This window comes from Kogia breviceps, chromosome 1 (genome assembly GCF_026419965.1).
Source record: "Kogia breviceps isolate mKogBre1 chromosome 1, mKogBre1 haplotype 1, whole genome shotgun sequence".
Taxonomy (NCBI): domain Eukaryota; kingdom Metazoa; phylum Chordata; class Mammalia; order Artiodactyla; family Physeteridae; genus Kogia; species Kogia breviceps.
Window position 1 is genome coordinate 184316770 of NC_081310.1, and position 27138 is coordinate 184343907.

The following is a 27138-nucleotide window of genomic DNA, read 5'->3' on the forward strand; positions in this document are numbered from 1 at the left end:
ACTGAATCTAAATAATAGTGTTTGTAACAGCTATGATTTACTGTTTAATGTGTACCTGGTCATGTGCCAAGTGCTCTATGTATATTAACTCATTTAATCCTCATAACAACGTCGTCAGTAGTTACAAGTATCATACTCATCTTATAGATGAGAAAATTAAGGCCCAGAGAGGTTAAGTCACTTGTCCAAAGTCACACAGCCAGGAAGTAGCAGAGCCAGGATTCAAACCCAGACAATCTTGATTCCAAAGTCTCATCCTAACCTCTAAGTTATAATGCCTCTTTGACCCTGACCATGACCCCTGCCTTTATCCCTCACAGTGAACGAGGCAGGAGAGACAGCTCTGGACATAGCCAGGAAGAAGCAGCACAAAGAGTGTGAGGAGCTGGTGAGGTCTGGGGAAGGAGGGGGAGCCCCTGACCCTTTCTGTCTCTCCGCTGAGCCCCTGACCTTCTGAACTGCCGAGGCTTTGTTTTTGGCAGCTGGAGCAGGCCCATGCCGGGACCCTTGCCTTCCCCCTGCACCTGGACTACCCCTGGGGGATTTCCACAGAGCCTGGCTCTGACAGTGAGGAGGACGAGGAAGAGAAGGTGTGTCCCGGCCCTCGTCTCTCAGGCCTCCAGACAGCCGAAGGGAAGACCTGATGGTCTTCCAGGTCCACATGGGACCTGATGTGGGGAGGGGCGGGGCTGAACTGGAGGAACCAAGGGCGTCCTCCCTCCCACACTTTTGCCCCAGCAGCGCTGCCCGCTGAAGCCCCCAGCCCAGGTCCGCTGGGCCAGTGGGAGGCTGGACATCAGCAACAAGACCTACGAGACCATCGCCAGCCTGGGACCAGCTGCCCCTAAGATCCAGAGTGAGGATTGCCCCCCACCTCTGCCGGTCAAAAACCCTTCTCGGACCATGGCCCAAGGGCGCGCGGGACATGCCAGTGGAGGTATGGTTGGCTGCCCAGAAAAATGCTCTCATGCCATTCATTGAGGACCTGCTATGTGCTGGAGCACTGAGCTCAGAGTGCTGTGTTACTCCATACCATCCTCACTGTCACCTGTCATGTAGGGGTTATCATTTCCCCCTTACAGGTAAAGGAAGAGAGATGTTAAGTAACATGCCCAAGATCCCATAGCTAAGTCCCTGATGTGGGCTTCCAACCCAGGCCTGCCTTATTCCAAATTCCTCAATGCTTCACTGAAATAAAAAGAGAGAGAAGCATTTTTTAAGCATCCGCTGTGTCTTGAGTCCCTTGGGGGCTGCTGAGAACACAGTCTAGTGGGAGAGATAAAAACTGGAATGTAATTCATTATAATATAAGGCACAGTGTGACATAGAAGATAAATTCCAAAAGGACAGAAGCAAGTTTTGTTGACTACTATTTCTCCAGCACCTAGCACAGTGCCTGGCTGTTGTCAAGAACTATTTGTTGAATGAAGGAACAGGCTTGTTCTGGGAACTCAGGAGAGGGAGGGAGCCTATCCTGCTGGGATTGGTAGGTGGGTTAGGAAGAGGCCTCCTGGTGGGGGCAGCATCAGAGCTGAGCCTGAGGGACAAGCAGGAGAGTCCAGATTGAGGAGAGGGCGTGAGCAGGAGTGAAACAGTGCTAGTCAGCGTGGCCCTGGCCATCGGGAATGAACGTCACGAACCATGGGACTGAAGCATGATGGGGAAGAGTTGAAGGAGAGTGCTGGAGAGACAGATGAGAGGTGGGGAATTGGGAGAGAACCACGATAGATCCCAGAGGCCAAAAGCTGCTTTGAAATTGAGCACAGAGTAAGTGATAAAGCCTGTCTTTATCACTTCTGATTTCAGATCGTTCCGAAGTTCCCAGCCTGAGCTCGGAGTCTGCTGGGGTCCCTGAGAACCTGAGCAGTCCAGCCTCCTCCTCCTCCAGCCTCACAAGCCCCGTGGAACCTGGGGGTCCCAACCAAACCCTACCCAGCTCTGAAGAGGGCCTCTGGGAGCCCCCGGGCCCCTCCCGACCCAGCCTGACATCTGGAACCACCTCTTCAGAGATGTATCCCCCTGTCAGGTTCAGGTTGGTGAAAGCCCAGCTGCAGTCTCAGCAAGTCTCCCGACCTCTCTGAGCATCCATTTACTTCGCCACCTCTAAACGGTGCCTGCCTGAAGCCTGGGATACCTTCCAGCACTGAGGCCCATGAACAATGCAGAAATGCTAGACCTTAAGTGGAGGGTGATTGGACCCCTTCCCCCTTCACACACCTGCTCCGGCGTCTGGCCTGGAGAGCTGGGGAGGGGTCTGGGGCTCAGGCTGCTGAAGCTGGAAGAGCGAAGGCCTAGTGCCAACTGTGGCTTGTTCTAGAGGTTCACAGTGGGGTTTTCACTCTGTCCCCACCTCCAACCCAGGATCCAGTCCTCTCTTCCTTGCAAACCCTTTCAGTTTGGAGTTTGGGGAGTAGATATGGTGAACTTTTCAGTGTGGAGGTCAGTTCTGGGCCTCTGGGGCCTGTGATGCACCCAGCCTGGGGGCCTCGTGGACTCTCTACCCACCCAGTCCAAGCCCCCAGCCTTGCTCTATCCCTGAGCCCTTCCCCCTACTCCAAGGGGCTCTCTGGGTGCAGGGGTCACCTTGGCCTTTCCCTGTCTTCCAGCTCTGAGAGCACTCGCTCCTATCGGCGGGGGGGCCGGAGCCTAGAGGACTGTCCTTCAGCCCGGCAGCCTCTACCCAGAAGGAACATGCCGGTAAGACTCCGGGACCGTGGTTTGAAGGGCGGTGGGTATGTGGGAGGCAGAGCTGGTCACGAGTAAGTGTATTAGGGCGGCAGATCTCTCTCCAGGATGGGTGCAGCTGGGGAGAGCCCAGGCCTTGAGAGGCGGCAGAGGTGACAAGGCCCAAGCTCTGACTGTTCCCCAAAGGAGGGTGAGCAAAGCTGTGTCAGCCAGGCTGGTCGCTCAGAGAAGGAAGCACTCCCTGCAGACGAGGAAGGATTAGGGTGGCCGTGTACCAGCCATTGATTGGTTTGCATAACTCTCCCCTCGTACGGGAGTCTCCTGGAATCCACTGAAACTTCCAGGCGTAGAGGGGATGTGACAGGGACAAGGCAAGAGCTGTCATCCTTAATCCAGCTTCTCCCTGCTGGATCACAGAGTCTCGCACAATCATACATATTTAGACGAGGAGCCTGGGAGTGGGCATAGGACAGAGGCAGTTGTGCCGAGAAGGAAGCCATCTCTGTTCCTGGTTCCCCTGGGGATTTGCCGGGGTTGGCGTTGGTTCTCTGTGTTGAGAGTAGGGGACGTAAGGAGCTGGGTCTCTCTAGGGAATCATCATCCTCAGTCTATCCGAGTCAGGCACCAGACACAAATGTGTGTCTACAACCAGGTGTCCATCACCCAGCGTTTAGTTGATGCATGTTGTTGAGACGTGTGATAATAAGAGCCTGGGCTTGGAAGCGTGTAGGTCTTGGAGAAGTGGCTTCACTTCTTCAAGCTTCAGCTTCATCTGTAAAATAGGGATAATTTCATGTTCCCACAATAGGACCTTTTGAAACTGAGTGACATAAACAGCTGGTATATAACAGGTGCTTAAGAAATGTCCATTTTCATCCTTCTCTCCCCAGGCTGGCTTCACCGAAGGAGACGGTTCAAGGACTGGGGTTCTCCCAGCAAGTTCTGTGCAGCTTTTGCAAGACTAGCTCCTTACTAGCCCTTGCATGCCTGAACCACCCCCATTCTGGATGCCAGCATTCAGAGCTAGGACTTGAGCCCATAATACTGGGGAGCTGAGGTGTTTATGCCCTGGGGTCTTGCTGTCTCTGTCCCTTGTGCCTCTGTGGCTGGCCTTCCTCCCTGACATGGGCCCATATGCCCCTGCCAAGGACACTGGGCCCCTCCATGTTAGAGCTGTGGCGGTTTGTCTCCATCTCACACCTGCCAGGGACCAGGGAGCCCTATGGCTGGACCCGAGTGCTCCTGACCCAGCTCCAACTGCAGAACCTTCAGTCCCTCATCAGACCAGGACTGTGTTTCTTCCATCAGTCTGGGGGGGCTCTAACCTGCCTTCATCATCCTGCAGGCCAGGGATTCTGCCAGGCTAGGGACTGTCTTCTCACCCATTCATTAGCCTAGTATTCTTTGACTGAGTTCTGGCTCTTTGTCCATTCCTGTGCTAGGCGCTGCAGATGTCACAGGAATAAGACAAAGGTCCTGCAGATGTGGTCCCTTTCTGGGCAGCCGGTCCCATGAATTAGGCTTGGAAATGGGCAGGGCTAGACTCCAGAGGATGGTTCCGGGCTTAGGGGCAGACTGCAATCAGCTGGCTTACACCTGAATAACGCTGCAGTTGTCTACAGCCTGTATCCATTCTGGTTGCTCAGTGCCCATGCTGTACTGGCTGTTAAATAAATATTCTGCATATCACTCCTTTTGAGGGACAGCACAGCCTTGCTGGGGACCTCTGTTATAATAGATCCCCAGCCAGGAAGTAGAGGAGGGTTCACCCCCATTTGCTTACTCTCCTTGATTTAGCAAGAATGAAAGGAATGGTCTGGGATGATTATCCTCACTTCTCTCCTCTTTCTGTCAGTCAACTCAGGAACCTCCCAGTCTCGGGGGGGGGAGGAAAGGGCCAAGAAAGGAGAAAGGAGAGTGATAGAAAGGGAGGGTGGAGACTTAAAGGTTCTACTTCCCAGTGCCAGAAATGCCACCGTCGCTTTCAGGCCCATATTGGAAAACAGATACACCTAAGCCATCATCAGTCTCTAACAGGTCAGCTTTACAGGCACTGGGCGCTGGGCCCTGGCAGGGATGGACCAGGACAAACGGGGGAGGCCAGAGGATGCCAATGGCCAATGCAGCAGCCTGGTCCGGGAGGCTGCGTGTTTACCCTGGAGACCTGACAGGTCTGTGATCCCACAGGAGCGAGGCTGTCTTGAGAGCCCCCAGTGTCTTGTTATTTCACTCATCTCTAATAAAAGATTTTTCAGAGTAAATTTCAGTGGTTTCATTTATGTTCTCTGAAGAGCCATCGGGAAGGGGAGGGATTCTGAGGGCTTGGAATTCTTTCTCTAGACCTGCTAAGAGGAACAGCCTGGTGTACAGCAGTGGTTTGCAACCAGGGGTGATTTTCCCCCAGGGGACATTTGACAAGGAAGACACATTTTTTATTGCTCCCAACTGGAGGGTGCTGCTGGCATCCAGTGGCTAGAGTTCAGGGATGTTGCTAAACAGTCTTCAATACACAGGCCAGCCCCCGCGAACAATGAATGATCCGGTCCAAAATGGTAATAGTGCCGAGGTTGAGAAACCCTGGTGTGAGGAAAGAGCACTGGACTAGGAGTCTGGAGACCTGCAGTTTAACTCTGCCACAGTCCCTGCTTATTTGTGAGGTGATCCCAGGAAGCACAGTGGGTAGGTAGTAGGGATGTGAAAACAAAGGAACATGCCTTCAAGTTATCCCATCAGGAGTGAAGAAATTGGTGTATTTACTACCAACTCTGGTCTCTCGCTGGTTCAAGGATCCTTTCTGGGGGTGTCAATTCCTAATTCTCTACTTCCAGGCTGCCCTGAAGCCCTCAGTCAGAGAGATGCGGGAAGCTGTCAGAGGTGTGTCCAGGAATTGCCTGCTGGTGACCAAGGTGGATGCGCAGGCAGAGGGGATGTAGAAGGTACTGAGGTGTCTGATACGGCTGAGCAGTGCAATCCTGGGCCTCACTGGGCCTCAGTCTTCCAATCTGTACAAAGAAAGGGTTGGACTTGATGTTTTCTTAGGGTCCTTCAAGCCCTGAAGTCTTGGCTTCTTTTGAGGTCACTCAACTCACAGTCTTCCAATCTGTACAAAGAAAGGGTTGGACTTGATGTTTTCTTAGGGTCCTTCAAGCCCTGAAGTCTTGGCTTCTTTTGAGGTCACTCAACTCACAGTCTTCCAATCTGTACAAAGAAAGGGTTAGACTTGATGTTTTCTTAGGGTCCTTCAAGCCCTGAAGTCTTGGCTTCTTTTGAGGTCACTCAACTCACAGTGGGAGCTGGGTGGAAGTTTGAGGAAACTCAAATCTGCTTTTTCTAAAAGGCAATGCTAAGTAATTGCAGACAGCTGTCTCTTCAACCCAGAGGGGCTTGCTTGGGGGTTGGCCAAGAAGTTTTATCTAACCTCCTAAAAGTGGCCTGCAGCGCTTTTCATGGTCAGGCCCCACCCACCTCCGACTCTCTGCGCCTCCCCTCCGAACACCCCTCTCATTGCTGTGCTCTAGCCACACCAGATTTTCCTTCAACCCCGACATGTGAAGCACCCTCCCTTCCCCAGGCTTTGCACATTCGGAACTCCAGGAGAACTGATTTGTACCTCTCAGGATGCTCAGGGCTAAAAGTTCTGGCACCTAGTAGGTGCTCAATAAATACATGTATAAATGTTTCTTCTTCTCTTACTTTAACACTCTCCTCCTCCTCTCCCCAACTTCCACTCAGCACTTCCACCCAAAGTTTAAACTTCATTTCTTCAGAGAACATGACACCCCAAATGGTGCAAGTCCCCTCAGATGTCGGCAAGTTATCCTCTACTTCTTCCTGACCCTCACCCCAGTTGTGATAACACAGAATTGATGGTGTCCGTATTTGTTTAAGGTTTTTCTTACCCATAGACTGAGTCTCAAGCTTGCTGGGACTGGGTCTGTCTTATTCATTGCTTGGACATTCAATACGTATCTGTTGAATGAATGAGAAACCCACCCCTCCCTTCCTTGGTCCCAGCACAGTTAGAAGATTTAACCAAAATTTTAGAAATGGAGACCTGATTGAAAAAACAGGTGCTTATTCGGGGTTTGTTAGCACTGCACTCCGGGAGACACAGATTCAAGAAGCGCTTTGGGGCTTCCCTGGTGGCGCAGAGGTTAAGAATCTGCGCTCCGCAACAGGAGAAGCCACCGCAAGGAAGAGTAGCCTTCGCTCACCGGAACTAGAGAAAGCCCGCCAGCAGCAACAAAGACCCAAGGGAGCCAAAAATAAATTAAATAAATAAATAAATAAATATATAAAGAAGCACTCAATTGTGTTCTGCAGGACTACAATATGGGGAGGCTTATAAAGGCAGAAACCACAAGTTTACAGTTAGTTACAGGAGTTGTTTATCAAGAATTACAATCGGAGCTGGCCAGAAGTAAAAGTGCTTACTAAGTAAGGACCGGTTGGGGTCCGAAATGGTTGCATAATTACAAAGAGAGACCTTGAGACCATAAGGTTTGCAGCTGGCAAGTGTTGCTCTGCGTACTCTGGTGATGTCCGTGGATCTGGTACCGCTCAAAGAAAGTTCAGGTTTTCAGTGATGCACAGATGTGTCTGAAACCAGATCCTCAACTGCTACCGGACTCCATTTTTGTATGCCTGAACTGTGATCACTCTATTTTAATTTCAATTTGTCATCAGAAGCCAGGTGAGTCCACCCTGTGATGGAGGATGAGGTTCTCTAAGGTTGTCTCAGGAAAGTCTGGAGATTTCACTGAACACTCCAAGCCACAACTTCCCATCCCCACACGCTGCGGACCATTTTTCATGCCTCCCTTCCAGGCCCATAAGCACCCCCACACACACTCCACACACACATAGGTCATTTTCTATCAATTAAACTCACGTTTAGGAAGGGATCTGGGTCTGCTGGGGACACTTGGAAGGTCCTTCCACAGGAACACAGATGTGTGCACAGCTGTGGAGGCATGATTCTGTTTCCTCCCTTCCAGATCCAATCCCATTGGGGAGGCAGTGTCCTGACCCTGACTAAATAAAGGGCACATGCACCTGGACACGGATTTCTCAAAGTTTGGTGAGCTTAAGAATTTCCCAAGCCCTCACTACTCAAAGTGTAGTCGTGAGACCAGCAGCACTCAGGGAGCTTCTTAGATATGCAAAACCTCACTGCAACAAACAAAATTGAGGGCAACAGTGGGCCTGGATGCACGCGTGTGCGCGAATAGTGAGCACAGGGTAGGACAGAACTGGATTTAATGATCATGCAAAATAATGTGATTCAAGCGTACCAAACTGTCTCCACTTGGGCATAGGCATGAACTAGGTCCGCCGGCTTTGAGCTGCAACGGTGCAGAGACACGGGAGCCCAGAACTCTTCTGGAAGCTCCCGGGGCACCCTCGGATGACCTCCTCGCCGCAACAGCCTCTTGTGGCCAGGGACGACGGCCCCCCCATTCGCCAGAGAGCCCTCCTTCCCAAATCTCCCTTCAGCTCCCGGCGCCCCAGGACCGGCCCGAGGTGAAGGGCCCGCTCTCGCAGCCTCGTCCCTCTCTCGGGTGGCCCGACTGGCGGGCGCGGGCAATCTTTGCCCCGGCGAGTCCTTGAAGTCTATATTTAGTGCACGCCACCCCTCCCCCACTGTCGGGAGGCAGGCGGCCGAGGGGGTGTGGGGGGAGAGCCCCGCCCCCGCCGGGCGTGTGTGTCGAGTGCGTCTGGGGCCCGCGCGGCTTGCGCGCCCTCAGCCTTTGCGCCTCCGGCACCCGAAACCCGGCTGCCGCCCCTGCGCCCCTCGTCCCGGGGGGCGTCGCGGGCCAACATGGGCCAGGAAGAGGAGCTGCTGAGGATCGCCAAGAAGCTGGAGAAGATGGTGGCCCGGAAGAACACGGTGAGGCTGCAGAGTTCGGGCCACAGCCCCAGCCCCCGGGAGGCGCGGCGCGTGCGAGCCCGGGAGTCCCGGGGACCCGTGCTGGCTGGGCGCCCGGGAGGCGCGTGCGGGACTCGGGGACCGGAGGGAGGCACGGCCGGGGCAGGGCTCAGCGCCCCTTGGGAGACTGCTGGCACCTCGGGGTGGGCGTGTGCATGACCCGGGGCTCCGGGGTGGACCGTGCCGGCCCCAAAGCCTGAGCTTGTGCACGTACGCCTGGACCTGCGGGGTTGGGGCCCCTGGGTAGCTTGTGCAGGGTCCGGGAAAGAGAGTGAAGAGACCGGCAGCTGGAAAAGGACTTTCAAGCCCGGGACTCGACGTGTGCAAAGCCCGGGGAGCGGCGGCGACTGCGGGACGGGGGAGCCGGAGACGGGGGGAAAACAAAATCCTGGGTGACCCGAGAAGGGACAAAGAAACTTGAACTGATGAGGGGTGCTGAGCCGCGTCTACCCCGCACCCCGGGAGTGGATCTGGCGGAGAAAAGCGAAGGGCCTCGGATCGCGCAACCCCACAGCTTGAGGCTCCAGGAGCTGCTCTGTTTGCAACTCACCCTTTCCTTGGCCGAGGGTTGGGGCCCAGGCGGGCGGGGGCCGAACAGGTGTCGGGCAGCCGCTGCGCCCATGGGGCCCGCGGGGCGGGGGAAGGGGGACCGGCTGCAGGCCTGGGCTGCGGGGCGGGGGAGGCTGGTGGGGAGAGAGGGGCCCGGAGGTTGCGGGGAATCAGGGATGGAGGCCTTACCTGCGGATCCCTGAGTGCTCAGTGCCAGGAGCCCTTAGCGCTCAGGCCGACTTGAAGTTAATGTTTGATCCTCCCTGTGATCTTTGCCTCAAGTTGGCTGCCGCCCTGTTGCCTAGACAAGCAAACTTGGCCTTGGACGGGGAGGGCTGGAGCTCACCAGGAGAGGGAAGAGAGAGGAGGGTAGTCCAGCAGGCAGGTCCCTCACTTTGCCCTGTCCCAGCGCCCTCCTCCTCCCACCATCTGTAGGCATGTGCTGGAGCAGGACCTGCGTTTCCAGCACATTGTGTAATCCTAAGAGCTTGAGAGAGGGGTGGACCCTAAGGGTGGTTTTAGAGCAGGGAAGAGGGAGAGGTTGCTGGATCCATGGAGTGTCAGGGAGCTCTCCAGTAGACATGGGCAGTAATGAGTTGGTGTCCATATAAAGACCAGAGCCTCAGTTTCTTCATCTGTAAAATGAGATTACCTACCTCCTGGGAAGGAATGTCAGTGGATTTTTGTCTCTGCTGGTGGTGGTGAGGGTGGAAGAGATGTGAAACCCTTAGGAAGACCTGGACTGGTGCTTGGGAAGGCTTAGAGAGTGACTCCTGCTTTTGCACAGCCAGGGGAACCACAGAAACCTGCAGAGTGTTGGGAGCCCCCATTCCAGGATGCTCCGAAGTCAGTGAGACTGAGCCTCAAGTCATCAGGCTCAACTGGGGGCGGCAGAGCCCAGCCCGGAGTTCCTGAACCAAATTCCAACTCAAGTAGACAGGTTATCCCAGCCCTGCCCCTTGCTGACCTCAGGTTTGGGCCAGGAGATTCTGGGCCTCTGGGTGAGGCGTGCGGGGGCAGCTTAGGAGACCTGAGAAAGGCAGCTTGGCTGAGGAGGAAGGGACCTGCCCTGGCCTCCCCTCACTCCTTTTATGGACCTAGACCCACCACTCTACTTTCCCTCTCTGGCCTCGATTTCCTCTTCTGTGAAATGGGAAGAGGAAATGGTGTCCCTTGGTGAGGATTCCTGTGGAAGTCCCCAGAGCTTTCTCCAGGAAAGATGCAAGTCTGGCCTCAGGGTCCCTGTAGCACAGAGCCAGTCTGCAGCCACGTCTGCGCCTGGGTTCTTGGCAGCATCTGGGTGGGCACAGAGCTCTGGGCATGTGACCTAGAAAGGTGGAGCCTGCTCTGGGAGCGAAAGTGGGCCCGCCCAGTGGTGGTTAGGGAGAGGAGGACACGCTTCCTGTAATAAGACGGATCTTCCACGTTGCAGCTCAGGCCTGGGGTTTACTGCCAATTACTGAAGTCCCAGCCACTTAGAGCTTTTGTCAGATGCTGGGAGCACGCAGCAACTGTAACAACTTCAGACTTACAGCCAAACATCCTCATGATCACACACAACAAGCATAACTACGTACATGCAGCCACACACAATATAGCTAAACAAGCAACTATGAACATAACTACATAAGAGACGTGGTTACTGACCCTGACATGACTGACACACTGACCATTATATTTGCAGAAGGATACACAAAGACAACTACACACATGCCTACACATGTGCATGCACACAATAAGCTACACCCCGACATGCAGATCTACAAACTCAGCAGACAGCCACACTTACAGGTTCAGACATGTTATGACATGGCCATCATCCTTCAAAGACAAATAAACACATGATGCTTCGAGCAGCTCCCCACCTGGACCAGAGATACTGCTGGCTGCACAGCCCATTCATGCATGCAGAGAGACACAGCTGGCAACATTTGCACAAGGCTTTGTGAGTCCAGCTACAACCCAGGCTCATGGCTGTTCTCCAACATGACCCAGTTATACAGTGTGACGTGCAGAGGCACACGCCCAGTGGTGAGCTGGAACTGGCTTAACACTATTGAACTTTCACGAATTTGGCAAGCCAGTTGTTAAATACAGCCATTGTTTTTAACATTAAATTATACACTTACAATTAAATAAATTATATTAAAAACAAAGGTCATAAATACTCCAAAATCATCACTTCCTTATTATTTTACTGCATTTTACTGTCATCTATGGTCTGGAGGTTATTTACTTCTGTTATATCAATCTGGTTTCGCATCACACGTCTCTTCCCAATACCTCCTTCAGGTCAGTCACAGCATATTGGTTTCTTGACATTGGCCATGGGAGGAGTATTGACACCACAGAAATGGGCAGACACTACAAATCAATTATTTTCCTTTGAGAACTTGTTGTTAAACATTGACCAACATACCACTGCACTTACCCATGCTGATATTTCATGATCGCACACGTCTAGCCAGACCTATGTCCATACCTACCTACATGGTTGTATATTGGGTCGAACCCGAAGGGCCTAGGTTTGAATCCCAGCTCAGTTCCTATTTCTCGTCTCTGAAAATGGGATAATGATTCTGTAAAAATGGGAATAGTAATAGGACCTACCTCATGGGGTCACTGAGAGAGTTAGAGGAGATAATGCATGTAAAATGCTTAGAACCGTGTCCAGCAGATAATAAGCCTTTCAATAGTGGTACATGCAGGCTTACGTGCCCACAAGTTCACGTGCACACACATCCCCAGGTCACACCTTGGAAAACAGACTATGAACCCAAGTCCTAAGGGAGGCTGAGGCCCAGGAAGACTAATAGGGAGGGGCTTGGTGGCTGGCAGTGCACAGTGGGACCAGGACTCAGGGCATACAGGACACAGTGAGTTGGTGCTCCCCAGGGAACCCATCTCAGGACAGGAGACCGGGGCTGGCTTCTAGGAGGTGGGTGGAAAGAAAGAGAAGGCTGAAATGGGTCAGGGGTTGTTCAGGGCCTGGCAGCCAACAGCTTTTCACATCCGAGTCTCCTTTCCTCCCCTCCCACTCTCCACCCCCTGCCTTCTGCTTTCTGCTCTATTCATTCACTCAGGGAGATGCTCCCTGAGTGTTGAGTTCAGTAGGCTGAACCCGGAGGTCTCAGAGATTAAACAGTCCTCTTCACCAGAGAGAAAAGAAAGCACGTGTCCACGCAAACACTTGTACATGCACGTTCGCAGCAGCTTTATTTGTAATTGCTGCAAACTGGAAACTACCGAACAGTCCCATTAACAGGTGCATGGATAAACAAATTGTGGTATATACACACAACGGCAAACAACTCAGAAATAAAAAGGAACCGTGGATCTGTGCAACAATGTTCATGAATCTCAAAATGATTACACTGAGTGAAAGAAGCCAGATGCGAAATTCCATTACAGTCACTTTCTATAAAATCCTTAAAAATGCAAGCTCATCTAGAGGGGTTGGGGGTGCAGCGAAGGATGTCTAACAAAGGGGCCCAAGGAGAATGTCGGGGATCCTGACTATGTCCTCATCTTGACTGTGGTGATGGTTTCAGGGGAGTATATGTCTGTCAAAACTCATCACATTGTAGCCTACAACATGTGCGTTTTATTGTATGTCAGTTATACCTCTGTAAAGCTGTTTCGAAAAAGCCACGGTCCTCAATCTACAGACGTTCCCAGTTGGGAAGTGAGGGGAGGCAGATACAGACATAAAAGCAGAAGCAATAAGCCATGAAGCAATTAATTTTAGAGGAAGAGACGGGGAAGGGAAGAGCATGCCCAGTGGAAGGCACAGCAGAACCACTGTCTGGGGGTCAGGGTGAGTGCGTAGGGCTGGACCCTGGCTCGGAGGGGCTTGAACCCAGCTGGGGGCTGGGAGGTGAACTTAGAGAGCTGGTTTGCGGCAGAAGCTTTTCCTTCTCTCCTTCTGTTCTTCGACCACTTGGTTCCCTGTATCCTGTCACTGGAAGAGTCTCCTCCCTCCCTCCTGCCACCCTCCTTCCCACTGAGACCACACAACGGTCAGAGAGGGGCCTGGGGCAGACCCCAGGGGCCTCAGCCCTCACCTTGTGACCTCCCACAGGAAGGGGCCCTCGACCTTCTGAAGAAGCTGGACAGCTGGCAGATGTCCATCCAGCTACTCCAGGTGGGTGGGGTTGGGCAGTGCCTGGAGCAGAGGGTGACTTTGTGGGGCAGGGAAAGACCCTTTAGGGGGAGCCCTCCAAGGATGAGGTCTGGGAGGAACTTCTGAAGGGAAGGCGGCAGGATGGGATCTTGAGGTACTCTGGGGGTGGGAACCGAGGCCTTTAGATGATGGCAGGGTAGCTTCTAAGCCCTCGGGGCCCTCTGGGTCTGGGGGAAAGACTGACTTGCTTTCCTTGTGTACCCCAATTCCCAAGGCCTTGGGCCTGTGGGATCCAAGAGGCCAGTGACTCAGGGAGAGGGAAAAGCCCCCAAATTTTAGATCCTCCATGTGTTACCCGTGTAGCCCCCAAACTTTACCAGAAGCTCTTGGCCTTGAAAAATTAGCACATACCCAAGCTGGAGTAGCCAGAGCTGTGTCTTAAGCTGAAATTTGAACTCAAAGACACCAGGGGCCAGAGAATAGGGAGGAGTCCTGGTCATCAGCCAGACCCACCACCACCAGCTTTTCACCAGAGCCGCAGTTACCCATCCCTGCAGGGCGCTGGGCCTTGGGCACTGACCTCACTCAGGACAGCAGGTCAGGGCCTCGGTTATAAGGTCAGGGTTATTGCCTCAGCCACAGGTCCAGGCTGGGACTCGGGAGAGGCTGGGCCAGGGGAAGGGGGTGACTGAGCTGGGGCAGGTCTTGCCAATTAGGGCAGCCAGTCCAGTGGGTCCGAATTCCCAGACTGGCCATTAACCCTCTCATTTTGCAGACCACCAGGATTGGAGTTGCCGTGAATGGGGTCCGCAAACACTGCTCTGACAAGGAGGTGGTGTCCTTGGCCAAAGTCCTCATCAGAAACTGGAAGCAGCTGCTGGGTGAGAGGGGCAGGGTCACTTGGGCCAAGTTTTCCTCCCAGCACCTGGATGGACGGTGCCCGGCTTATAACAGGCACTCAGTGTATGGTTGTTGAATGACTTAATAAGTGACAGGTGGCCTCTAGTGGGACTGCCAGTGCTTGTCTAAACAGGTGGGAGATTTATAGATGGGTGGGTTTTCCTGTACATGCTCCTATGTGTATATATCTGTGTGCTTGTGTGTTTGTACATATCTGTATATACACATTGATATGAATATGTGCATAGATGTGTGCAAAGGTCTTTCTGTCGCCATGCGTGAGCTTCGGTTTGCACACACATGTGCATATTGGATATGCGCTTGTTTCTAAACAGGTATTTGTTGGGGGAGGGGGAGGCTATCTCAGTCCCTGACCTTTGCTCCTTCCTCCCCAAGTCCTGGGTTGGGCTGAGACAGAGAGGTAAGGAACAATGTCACCATTTTGTTTTTACACTCCCCAGCACCCCCCAAAGGAGAAAAAGGAGAGGAAAGAGTAAAAGCAAAGAAGAAGGAAAAAGGGCTTGACTGTTCAGATTGGAAGCCAGAGACAAGCCTTTCTCCGCCAAGGAAAAAACGAGGGGAAGAGCCCAAAGACAGGTATTTTTTCTGGGATGGAGAGAAGGGAGCTGACACTTGTCACATCCTGTGGCAACGCCTCTGATTATATGACTTCATTTAATTCTCACACACCGGGAGGTGGTTATTGTTATTATCTCGTACAGTGCCCCCTCTGGGGGTCTTCTTGTCTCAACCAGACAGTCTCACAAGACCCAAACAGGCCATCCCTGACACAGGCTTTGCCTAGAAGGATTCAGGGACAGGAGATGCACTGTGCCAGCAGGGTAGCCTCAGGTGTTTCTCATCACCAAGTGTTCTCAGGGGACCACGCAGCGTCCAGAGCTATTCTCTGGCCCACCCAGGTGACATTCTCAGGTGCAGAGAATGAGACCACAATGGGTTGGAACCCCCTGACTCAGAAGCCCCACGTCCTAAATCTTATAACAGTCCCATAGACAAAGTTTCCAGGATCCCAGCAAGGGCAATGACCAGTTACAAGGGCAATGACCACTGCACTCAGGGTAGCCCAAAAGCCGTGGTCTTCCACGAATCATTTATAGCTCTTTCATAGCCCTTCCTGTCTAGACACAGTTTACCTATCAGTACTCATTTGCACTAGAAGCAACGCTGCCTAGTAGTACAGCTGACACCTTTGTCAGGGCTCCAGGTAAATGGGGCTAGGAACATACTTGTCCACAGAGAAGGAAAAGTGTTTTGTTGGCTCTTTATTCAAAGTGCCATTTAGCGATGCGGAAGCTGAAAGTTGGGGAGCAGGGCCTTTCCCAAGATCACACATCCATTATGTGACAGAGTGGGATTCCCATCTTTGTCTGTCAGAGCCCCAGACCTCTGCTGAGGTCTCAACACCGTGCCCGTTCCCCTTTGCCCACCCCAGCCAGGGTCCCCCAAAATGCATGACTTTCTGATAGACCCAAATGCTTTATCCATGACAGTAGATAAAAGCCTTCATGGATTGGTTAATAAGTCCTACCTATTCCCTGTGTGACTAGACAGATCACTTGATTCCTTAGGGAGGGGGTCATCTAATAGATAAAGGGGTGAGATTAGATAACACTGAATGGTACCTGATGGTACTAGATAATACAGACAGTATCGTGATATACCAACATTTTTTTTTTTTTTTTTTTTTTTTTTATGGTTCGCGGGCCTCTCACTGTTGTGGCCTCTCCCGTCGCGGAGCACAGGCTCCGGACGCGCAGGCTCAGCGGCCATGGCTCACGGGCCCAGCCGCTCCGCGGCACGTGGGATCTTCCCGGACCGGGGCACGAACCCGCGTCCCCTGCATCGGCAGGCGGACTCTCAACCACTGCACCACCAGGGAAGCCCTATACCAACATTTTTAATGTACATACCTTTTTTGCCGAGTATATCCACTAGAAGGAATTCATTTCAAGGAATTAATCAGATTAAACATACACATGATAAGTTCTGTGTGTAACATTTTTCAGCTGACATTTCTGAAACATTTTTTCCTCTGAACCCTTTTTAAATAATGTTTATTATAATTCCATGAAATAAGTGTTTTTAGGAGATGATGCTATAAGAGGAGTGTTTCTTGACCAGGAGGGAGATATACCTCCACCACACCACTACTCCCATTTTTAGTTGTAAAAATAACTGTGGGGCAGAGGAGATGCTCCAGGCAACTCTTCCCGTAATGCACAGAATTGTCCCACACACCAAAGAACCATTTATTATGTTCAAAATGCCAATAGGGCCCCCATGGAGAGAATGGAAGAATATTTAATGACATGAAAAAATATTCACTAAGTATTAAGAGAAGCTGTGTACTATATAGTGCACTATATAGTATGATTCCATTTTTATAAAAATTAAATAAGTGAATTTTATGTACATGCATAGGAAAAAAGACATGAAGGATATACACCAGGATGGTAATAGTGATTATTTCTGGGTGGTAGGATTGAAAAGTTTTTTTCTTTTTTTTCCTTCGTCTTCTTTTTTTTTTTTTTTAGATGTAATTTTTTTAAGATTTATTTTTATTTATTTAGTTTTGGCCGCATCGGGTCTTAGCTGCGGCACGCGGGATCTTCGTTGAGGCAGGCGGGATCTTTCATTGCGGTGCGCAGCCTCTTCATTGAGGTGCGCGGGCTTCTCTCTAGTTGTGGCGTGCGGGTTTTCTCTCTCTGGTTGTGTCGCTCAGGCTCCAGGGCGTGTGGGCTCTGTAGTTTGCAGCACGCGGGCTCTAGTTGAGGCGCGCGAGCTCAGTGGTTGTGGCGCGTGGGCTTAGTTGCCCCGCAGCATGTGGGATCTTAGTTCCCTGACCAGGGATCGAACCCATGCCCCTGCATTGTAAGGCAGATTCTTTACCACTGGACCACCAGGGAAGTCCCTCATCTTCTTTTTGCAAATTTCTGTATTCCTAATATTTTCGCAATAAATACGTACCAATTTTGAAATGAGAAAAAATAATGAAACCATCGTTAGAAAAACAAAAATGTATCTGTGTGATTGTAATTAAGAAGAGCTTCATATTCTATGTTTTACAATAAAATTTTTTCATCTGTATTGTTTTTTTCACAATTATTCTGTATTGCTTTTGAAATCAGAACAACAGTACTTTTAGGGCCTTCCTGGTGGCGCAGTGGTTAAGAATCCGCCCGCCAATGCAGGGGACACAGGTTCGAGCCCTGCTCCGGGAGGATCCCACAGCTGCGGAGCATCTAAGCCCGTGCACCACAACTACCGAGCCTGTGCTCTAGAGCCCTAGAGCCACAACTACTGAGCCCGTGCACCACAACTACTGAAGCCCGAGCACCTAGAGCCCGTGCTCTGCAACAAGAGAAACCACCACAGTGAGAAGAAGCCCACGCACCGCAACAAAGAATAGTCCCTGCTCGCAGCAACTAGAGAAAGCCCGCATGCAGCAGCGAAGACCAAATGCAGCCAAAAATAAATAAATAAAATCAATTTTAATAAATAAATAATAAAAAGTAGGAAAAAAAATCACTCACATCCCTGCCACCCCAAAACAATCACTATTAATATTTTGGTATACGTTTTTTCTTTCTATTTTCTCTTTGTCTTCTACAGTCATCATCAATTTTATAGTCTGCTTTTTAAAAAGCAGTACTTGTCAAATGATTCTGTAATCTTTCGTATGTTCTATTCCTTTCATTTTGCAATTGTATCCCACTTGGAGAAATCCTGATTGGCATTTAACTTTGCACATGGTGTGTTTGGCTTTCCCAAACGGGTTAGACGGTTGGCCGCCAGGGATCCTGTGAGCCACCGTGCCCGGCATGGAGTGAGCATTTATTGAATACTGCTAGGCCCGGCTGTACCATTGCAGTACCTTGTGGAAAATTCACGCTCTGGCTGGTCTGGCCATGTCTAGAGCAACTGTTTGGTCCTGAGCACCTTAGCAAATGAAGCCTCGGGATCTTGTGAGATGTATTTGAAAGACAGAGGCTGAGGAGACCAAATGGGATATGGGACTAATCTGTGGAATCTGTGCAATAGCGAGTGTAGACATCTGGGAACAGATGGCAGCCTGAACACAGGTGTTTCCTTTTGCTCTGTCCCCAAATCCCACTGAACGATCAGTAAAGGGATTTCTTTTAAAGGCCTACAAGGACAATAGGTAACGGCAAGGAGACGGTTGGAAAGCAGAAAGCCAAATTCTGGGCTGAACTTAATCACCTACACACACCCTTAGACTCTGAGACTCAGTATTATGGCCTAAGCGTCATTATCTTACTATATATAAAGTGTATGTGTGTGTGTGTGTGTGTGTGTGTATACATACACATATATATATCCTTCTAGAATTTTTCCTGTGCATTTACCCATGAAATACTTATTGTATTAATAAAATGGAATTAAACTCTACGTTCTATTTTGTAGCATTTTCACATAATATATTTATTTATTTCAACAGTGAGTCACATTTTTATAAAAAGTTTAGAAAGTCAAACACAAGAAGAAAATAACAGAAATAACACTGTTAATATTTTGATGTATATATTTCTCATCATTTTTTTTTTTTTTTTTTTTTTTTTTTTTCGGTACGCGGGCCTCTCACTGTTGTGGCCTCTCTCGTTGCGGAGCACAGGCTCCGGACACGCAGGCTCAGCGGCCATGGCTCACGGGGCCAGCCACTCTGTGGCATGTGGGATCTTCCTGGACCGGGGCACGAACGCGTGTCCCCTGCATCGGCAGGCGGACTCTCAACCACTGCGCCACCAGGGAAGCCCTTTCTCATCTTTTTTAAGAACATAGAGAGAGAGAGTTGTATTTTTTTAATAAAATTGGGACCTCACTGTATGTACTGTGTTGTAACCAGCATTTTACATTTAACAACATCCTGGGGCATTGAATTGTTAATGCCAGCTCACTTTTCACAGCTGGAGCTATGAGATGAAGCTGTCACCATGGCTGAGCAGACAGACACTGGTCCCCCCACCTTGCTGGGAGAATCTAGTGGGCAGGGGTCCTATTTCAGCTCAGCTGATGAACGTCCTTCCTTTCTAGTTTTCTTAATGACAATTCATTATCATTATTTATTATATAAACAGTATAACCACATTAGTAAAATGTAAAGTAAGAATTAAAAATATTTCTTCACACTTTTCCACTTCTGACAAATGAAACAGCGTTCATTTTCTTCTCTTCCCTCCCAGTCCTGATCTACTTACATACATAATTTCCCAATTCCTGTAGGCAGAGTCTGCAAACTATTACATCCCTGTTCCTTTATCTTCCTAGTGTATTCTAGGCATTTTCTCATGTTCCTGAAAAGTTTTCAGAATGATCATTTGCAAAAACTGCAGAATATTTCTGGTTTGTTCTGAAAGGAAAAGCAATGAGGAAGGGCCAGAAAATGGGGAGTCTCGGGAGTTGTGAAGAGAGGCTCACATCTTCCCTCCTTTCTCCCACTGCAAGAATTTCAGCTTCCGGCTCTGCCTGTACCTGTCCATCCCCATGGGGCACTCAGGGAGGAATCCCGCAGAGGAACTCCCAGGGCCCCGTGTGGGACTGGGGGGGCACGTGAAGGAGGGTCTCTGCCCCTCTCCCTTTCTGCTGCCTCTCCGTGTGTTTAAGCTGGGGCAAAGGTCCAGAGCTGGATGAGTCTGGTCCACGAGATAATTAGAGCTGCCCCCTGAACCTTCCTCACCCGCTGTCTCCCGGGCCACCTGGAGGATGAGATGGGAGTTGGAAATCCATGCAGGAACCTTGCATAATCTGGAAGACCAGAAATCAGATACCTAGGATTATGGCGTATTGAGGACAGCTTTGTGGTGGGAATACGCTGTAGGGATGTTAATGATCTACATTCTTCTTCCCAGCCAGCCCCAAGACATAGGTCCTTTTCTCTCCATTTGACAGATGAGGGAACTGATGCTCAGAGAACATGACCTGCCCAGGGGCAGGGCTGGGATTACAAGTCATGTCGTTACCTCCCTTTTTAGAATGATAAATGTCATATATGTTTGTATGCGTGTAGAAAAAGATTTGGAAGGAAGGACATTAAACCTAACAGTTGTTACCTCTGGGCAGGTTTCCTTTTCCACTTTAAAAAAATATTTCTTTACTGTTTGACTTCATAGCATTCAGCAACAAACATTTATAGAGCACCCACTCTATGCCAGGCACCGTTCTATTCACTTGGGAGAAGTCAGTCGAATATATTAGACCGGGCCTTCCAGAAGCAGACCCTGAGACATGGATTCAAGTGCAAGAGACTTATTTGGGAAGTGATTTCAGGAAATGCAGACAGAGGAGTGAGGAAGAGACAGGGAAGGGAAGAGAACTGGCACAGGGTGCGTTCGTGGGCAGGTAACTGCCTGGGTCACCAGGGCTTACATCCCGCTGGAGAGCAGTGGAGAACACACCTCAACTGACCCTCTGGAGGGCCGAGGAAGCTGGGGCATTTGCCCACCTGTTTCCACATGTCTGGTTGAGGGCTGCTCCTGGGGCTAACTCCCCAGCACTTCCTGCCCACCGGTCTGCTGGCGCTGGCTGGCACGGAGAGCTCCCTGGGGCAGAGGCCCAGGGGATTTTGCAGGAGGAAGCCCTTGGGCCCCAGTGCACTTGGAAGAAGGAGTGCCCATGGAATGATGTGGGCTCAGCAGAGACAGCGTTCACCACAGTGAACAAAACCCACCAAATTCTGCCCTGTCGAAATTTACATGAGAGGTGCTCGGACAATGCATAAAATAAGTAAACAAATAGTCTGTTAGAAGGTGATACTTGTGCTGGAATTAAAAGGAGAGCTGGGGGACTTCCCTGGTGGTGCAGTGGCTGGGAATCCGCCTGCCAAAGCAGGGGACACGGGTTCGAGCCCTGGTCTGGGAAGATCCCACATGCCGCGGAGCAACTGAGCCCATGTGCCACAACTGCTGAGCCTGCGAGCCACAACTACTGAGCCCGCATGCCGCAGCTACTGAAGCTCGTGCACCTAGAGCCCCTCCTCCGCAACAAGAGAAGCCACCACAATGAGAAGCCTGCACACTCTAATGAAGTGTAGCCCCTGCTCACTGCAACTGGAGAAAGCCCACGTGCAGCAACAAAGACCCAATGCAGCCATAAATAAATAAATAAATAAAATTTAAAAATAAAAAATAAAAAGGGGAGCTGGGTAAGTGACATGGGGAGTTACAATTTACAAGCAGATTAAAATGATAAAACCAAAAAAAGGGGAAAATGCATTCTACCGTATAAAGACTGTAGTTACATGTATTTTGGAAAATGGGGGGAAACTTTTCCCTTCTAATCCCATCACCCTGATATAACCATGGTTAGCATTTGGATGTATTTTCTTTTCATCTTTTCCCCTCCGAAGCATTACTTTTCTTGCCTGACTTCAGACACAGTATGCATCTAAATTTGTGCCCTGCTTTTTTCTTTTTCTTTTTGGCCGCACTGGTGTGGCATGCGAAACTTCCCCAACCTGGGATCAAACCCGTGACCCGCTGCCGCGGAAGCACAGAGTCTTAACCACTAGACCACCAGCAAAGTCCTGTATCCTTCTTTTTCATTTGGCGTTTTAAACCCAGCTCTTCTAGCTCCAAGGCCCATGTGCTTCTCTCCTCCTCTTAAGGTGCCCACAGGAGAGTCTGAAGCTGATCTTCTCCAGCTCCTCATGCGAATTGACAATCCCAGGAATTCCAATCCATCGATTCCAACTAGCCAAGGCCTGCCTGTCAGCACGGAGGAAGGGCCTGCTGAGAATTAGTTATTAATAATTAGTACCACCTGACATAACACATGTAACATACCTGACACGTATTAGGTGCTTGGCTGGTTTCCTTCCCCCGTATTACTTCATTTGTTGGAGGGTAGGTGAGGGTGACCAGCCAGCACCTCCTGGAGCTCTCCCTCCCAGGCAGCTGTGGCCCAGGTGGGCTTCGTCGTCCTCAGCCAGCAGGCCTGGCTCCAGGATGCCTTGTCTCCGGCCTCTGAACTCTCTAGACCAGTACTCATGCTAGCCTGCGAGAGTATCTCATCTCCATTTTCTTTTCTTTCAGGAGAGACTCTGTGGACTCCAAGTCTTCGGCCACCTCCTCTCCAAAAAGACCATCGATGGAAAGGTAAAGGAAGCCATGGACTTCTCCACCCCAGTAGTCCTGTTCAGCTTGTGTGTCTCTCTCTGTTTTACTGGAGGAAGCCCGAGGCAGGGGAGAGGAGGAAACGTCATATCTTACGTTGCCTCTGATTTCTAAGACCACACAGTTAAGACTGGGTGGGCCTCTGAATCAGAGGTATGGCTCCTTCCCTGGGGTGGCTGACCAGTCACTATTGCCCCATCACTGTTTGGGGAACATTCTCAAGGTCAAGTCGAACCCATTGAGAACGGGTCTTGAGAGACTGTACTTGGACTGGGATCTCTGGGTTTGGGCAGAACTGGTTAGGGTATCTACCCTAAATCATCAAGTCACTCATTCATCAAATATTTATTGAGGGCCTACTATGTGCCAAGCACTGTTCTAGGTGCCAAGGATATAGCAGTGAACAAAAGAAACAAAAATCCCCACAGGCATGAGGCCTATGTTCTCATGGGGGAGACAGGTAATACATATGATTAGTAAATCATACGATGTTTCAAAAGGTGATAAACGCTATGGAAGACAATAGGGCAGCGTGAGGTGGATTGGGAAGGATGGTCCCTGCGGTGGTCAGGAGAGCCGTCGTGGAGGAGGTGACCTTTGAGCAAAAACGTGAAAGAAATGAAAGGAATTAGCCTGGCAGACATCAGGGTCATTCCAAACCAAGTGGGAGTGTGCCTGGCAGGGTCAAGGAGCAGTGAGGTGGCCAGTGGGTCTGGAGGGAATAAGTGAGGGGGGAGTTGGGAGATGGAGTGAAACAGGAGCCACTGGAGGGTGCTGAGTGTGGAAATCCTATGACCGAATTTATCAGGATCCTTCTAGCTGCCGTGCTAGATTGTTAGGGCCAGGGGCGGAAGCAGACAGACCAGCCAGGAGACTGTTTCCATAATTCAGGCAAGATATGATGGTGGCTTGGATCAGAGTGGCAGCAGTGGAGCGGGGAGACGTGGGGGACCCTGGATACATTCTGAAGGATTTTCTGACAGATTGGATGTGGGGTACGAGAGAAGAATCCGTGTCAGGATGACTCCAGGACTTTTCACTTGAGCGTCTGCAAGGATGGCGTTGCCATGGATTGGTATGGGGAGGACTCTGTGTACATCAGGCTTGAGGTGGGAGATCAAGGGTTCAGGTTTGGATATGTTGGATTTAGGGGTGTATAAATCATTCAGGTGAAGAAGTTGAATAGGCAATAGCTTAAACGAGGCTGGAATTCAGGAAGAAATCCTGGGCTGGAAATATAAATTTCAGTCATTGATGTATAGACAGCATTTGAAGCCACAAACCTGGATGAGATCACCAAGGAGAGATTGTGGATCGAGAGAGGAGTATGAACTGTCATCCAGGAGGGAGGTCAGAGGTCAGAGCAGGAGAAGCCGGGAACAGGGAGAGCAGGGCAGGCCAGGAAGTGGCTTAGAGGTCTATCAAGGCAAATGATTAAGGTCCAGGGGCCGTACTGGATGCTGGGGTGACCAGAGGGAGTGGTAAGGGTGTTGGCTTCTAGGGGAGTGTGTGTGGGAGCTGCCCAGTTATGTTAGGCCTAACGCACCAGTAAGACTGACATTGGAAAGAAAAGAAGAGGCGCAAATATTAGGTCATTTAAGGTTTCATGAAGGTAAAACAGGCCCGGGATGTTGACGAGGCTGCTGTGTTGTGTCACCCCACCCTGACAGCCAGCGAGTGCCAGCTCCAGCCATGGAGTGGAGGCTCTCTGGAGTGCTGCTTGGAGAGCGAATCTGAGGCTGCATCCTACGTCAGAGGAAAGGAGTTTTGTAGTCAGTTAGCAACATCTGCCATGGGTGAGGCCTAGGAATTGAGGCTCCAGCATCATCCTGGTTCTACAGCAGCCTCTTCCTGGCTTGCAGACAGCCACCTTCTCGCTGTGACTGCACATGACAGAGAGGGAGCTGTCAGGCTGTGATCTCTCTTCTTCTTATAAGGGCATTAATCCCCTCATGGGGCCCCACCCTCATGGCCTCATCTAAACCTAATTATCTCTCAGAGGCCCCACCTCCAAATACTATCACACTGACAGTTAGGGCTTCAACATATGAATTTGGGGGAGACACAAACATCTGGTCTATAATATAATGTAATAATGGGAGGGAGGAGAAGAGCGCTACTGGAATTTAGTAGGCGGGGGCCAGAGATGCTAAATGTCCCGGATGTGAAGGACAGCCCTGCAATAAAGAAGGACTGTCCTATCCGAAAATGAAGCACTGACCACTCACCCATTTCTGGGTTCGATGTTATAATAAACACATTTGGCCTTTGTGTAAGGATTTATACCTTCAGGCTCCTCTCCTTACTTTGCCTTGTGGCCTGGAAGTCTCTTGGCACCCTTCCCATAATGCATTCTTTCTCGGAAGGTCAGTCAAGCCGAGTATGTTTGGCCTTCCAGTAGTTGTGCCATTTCTTGCTGGTTCAGCATTGGGGGTGGGCAACCCAAAGGAAGAGAAGCAGGTCTTGTGAATTCACTTTATCCACTACCCAGACTGTCTCCTGCACTCTCTACCTCTCTATTTGATCTTTCTCATTCATTCATTCATTCAGCAAGCATATTTGTTGAGCACCTTCTTGCAAACTCAACATCCTCCAGGGGTCAAGGGCATGTTTACACACTGGGTGACTAGTGGAGAGTACCTGCCCGTCTGAAGGGGATACCCATACCCAGCCCCAGCTGGTTGATGCTTTATGGAAATGCAGGCCCAGAGTGTCATGCCTTCCAATTTTTTAAGGAAAGCTGGCCAATTAGATTTTCATAAGAAACACCCAATTTTATATACTGGCAACATATTCAGATTTTTCTAAGACACAGTAGGGCGGCAAACAAAACCAGGCCCACCAGTCTGTGGCCTCTAAAGCCAAGCAAAGATATAAACTCATGATCTCTGCCTTCACACAGCTAATCACTAGGGTGGAGGCAGACACCAAAGTGCTTGTTTTTCGAAGCTATAACGCATAATGGGAACACAGTATCTCAACATGACTGGAGAAGTCAAAGGAGACTTCAGGGAAGAGAGAGTATTTGTGCTGAGAAGAGAAAGATGAATTGCCTGGTAGACAAGCCAATTGAGGGCATCCCAGGCAGAGGGAATGGCGCATGCAGAGGTGTGGCAGTATGAGTGAGCGTGGTGCTCGGGGAACTGTAGCTGGAGTACCAGGCGACAGACCACAAAGGCCACCACTGTGACAGAGAATAAGGTTGCACTTTGCCAGCTGCCCTTAGGACCATTTGTCTTAATCGGTTGACTTTTGTTTTCACCCGAGCAGTTTCGGCAGGCTTGGTGGTGCAGTAACCAAAATGCCCTCGAGGTGGCGCATAGGAGCAGCAAGACGGGCCTCCAGGTGCCTCCGCTCCGTCCTGGGGCAGGAGGATTTTTTAAGAACTTGGTGATGTCAGACCACAGGCTGGTGGTGCTGGCACCGGCACTGGCACATCCGGGGAGCAGGAGGAAGCTGCTGACAAATCCAACACTCCCACCCCCGCCCCCGCCGATGATGCCCTCTCTGCAACTTGGCACAGTTCCCAATCATGTGCATTGAAAGCAAAATGAGTGTGGCTGCCTGATATGCCGTCCAGACACGAATCCCAGCCAGCCAGCCAGCTCCTAGCCAAGAGGAGGGACTAAGGCTGGGAGCGCCTTGCCAGGAAGGTGGGGGGGGGGGGGGGGATGCAGCAGGCAGCCCAGCCTAGTCCAGGTAAGGGGACTCTGCAAAATTCTCCGCTTTTTAGAGACACAGTGAGATGTGTTGAAGAGAATTTGGAAGGCAGACAGAGCTAGATGTGTGGTCTGACTCTGCCATTTGCAAGTTGCATAACCTTGAGAGAGTCAGTTCAACTCTCTGAACCTCAGTCTATTGGACTGTAAGATGGGGATAACTATGACCCCACCTCTCAAGGTCACTGTGAGGATCAAATGAGATAACGAATGCTTAGCACCATCCCTAACCCAAATGAGTACTCAATAGATGCATAATGCTTAGTAATAATACTCACACTTAATGTGGCAATCTGTAAATAGTCTGTGTCTGGAACTCTCTTAGGTGTTTTAATCTTCTAAGCAACTCTATAATGTGGGTACTATTGTTTTCCCCATTTACATGTGAGAAAACTGAGGCACCTAGAGGTTAAGGAACTGACCCAAGGTCAAATAGCTACAAGGTGGTGGTGTCAGACACTGAACCTGCAAGTTTGGCTCTGGAGCCTGGGTTCTTAATAAATATACCACCCTAGTGTAGCTGTCCCCCAAATGACAACTGTTGTTAATGTTTCTTACTATTATGCCTCCTTCCAAGCAGTGTGCTGCTGACTCCTGGTGGTTCCCCACTGGTGAGTGCTAGACCTTGAGGGTGTGGTGATGGGGACACAGGTCAGTGAAGGGCAGCCCCAGGAAGAATCTGGGCTCCATCCCAGCTGTAGGAGATGGGCGGGACTGGGTTGTGGGAGTTGACAGATGCTGGCTCAGAGGGAGATCCCTCGCTTAAGCCTAGAGAAGTGGGGCAGCTGGTTTTCCAAGGAGGACCTGTCCCTGCCCATTTCAGCTCCGTCTAGACCCCTGGATGTGCCTTTCCTCTCTCTGTGGCCAACTCCCTCAGTTCCTCATCTGTTCATTCATTTGACAAAGATTTATCATGTGTCTACCTAGAGCCTTGCCGCAGGTGCTGGAAGACAATGGTGAACCAGCTAATGGGGTCCTCATACTCTGGAACCTGTAATCTGGAGATGGAGGCAGACAGTGTTTATACACACATAAACAAGTTAATTTTAGACTTGGATAAGTGCTGTGAATGAAAGAAATCAG

The 27138-nt window shown here is 50.5% G+C and overlaps 2 protein-coding genes across 8 annotated transcripts in view; both read left to right on the top strand.

The window, feature by feature from the left end:
• The window catches only part of ASAP3 (ArfGAP with SH3 domain, ankyrin repeat and PH domain 3), a 48993-nt gene extending 43325 nt beyond the window's left edge, over positions 1-5668 (top strand). For 2 of the 7 annotated variants that reach the window (XM_059062099.2, XM_059062079.2), the window contains exons 20-25: positions 321-388; positions 483-590; positions 742-937; positions 1807-2032; positions 2607-2697; positions 3576-4946. In XM_059062099.2, coding sequence (XP_058918082.1) covers positions 321-388; positions 483-590; positions 742-937; positions 1807-2032; positions 2607-2697; positions 3576-3650 — 764 coding nt within the window. In that variant the 3' untranslated portion in view covers positions 3651-4946. Of the gene's footprint in view, positions 1-320; positions 389-482; positions 591-738; positions 938-1806; positions 2033-2606; positions 2698-3575; positions 4947-5513 lie in introns of those variants that run through there. The other 5 variants (XM_067015137.1, XM_067015115.1, XM_059062089.2 and 2 more) reach the window with 3 other exon arrangements.
• Positions 5669-8391: 2723 nt separating this feature from the next.
• Positions 8392-27138, top strand: part of TCEA3 (transcription elongation factor A3) — a 35889-nt gene continuing 17142 nt past the window's right edge. Inside the window, exons 1-5 of the mRNA XM_067015168.1 lie at positions 8392-8575; positions 13245-13307; positions 14062-14167; positions 14648-14783; positions 22256-22318. Coding sequence (XP_066871269.1) covers positions 8507-8575; positions 13245-13307; positions 14062-14167; positions 14648-14783; positions 22256-22318 — 437 coding nt within the window. The 5' untranslated portion in view covers positions 8392-8506. The remainder of the gene's footprint in view (positions 8576-13244; positions 13308-14061; positions 14168-14647; positions 14784-22255; positions 22319-27138) is intronic.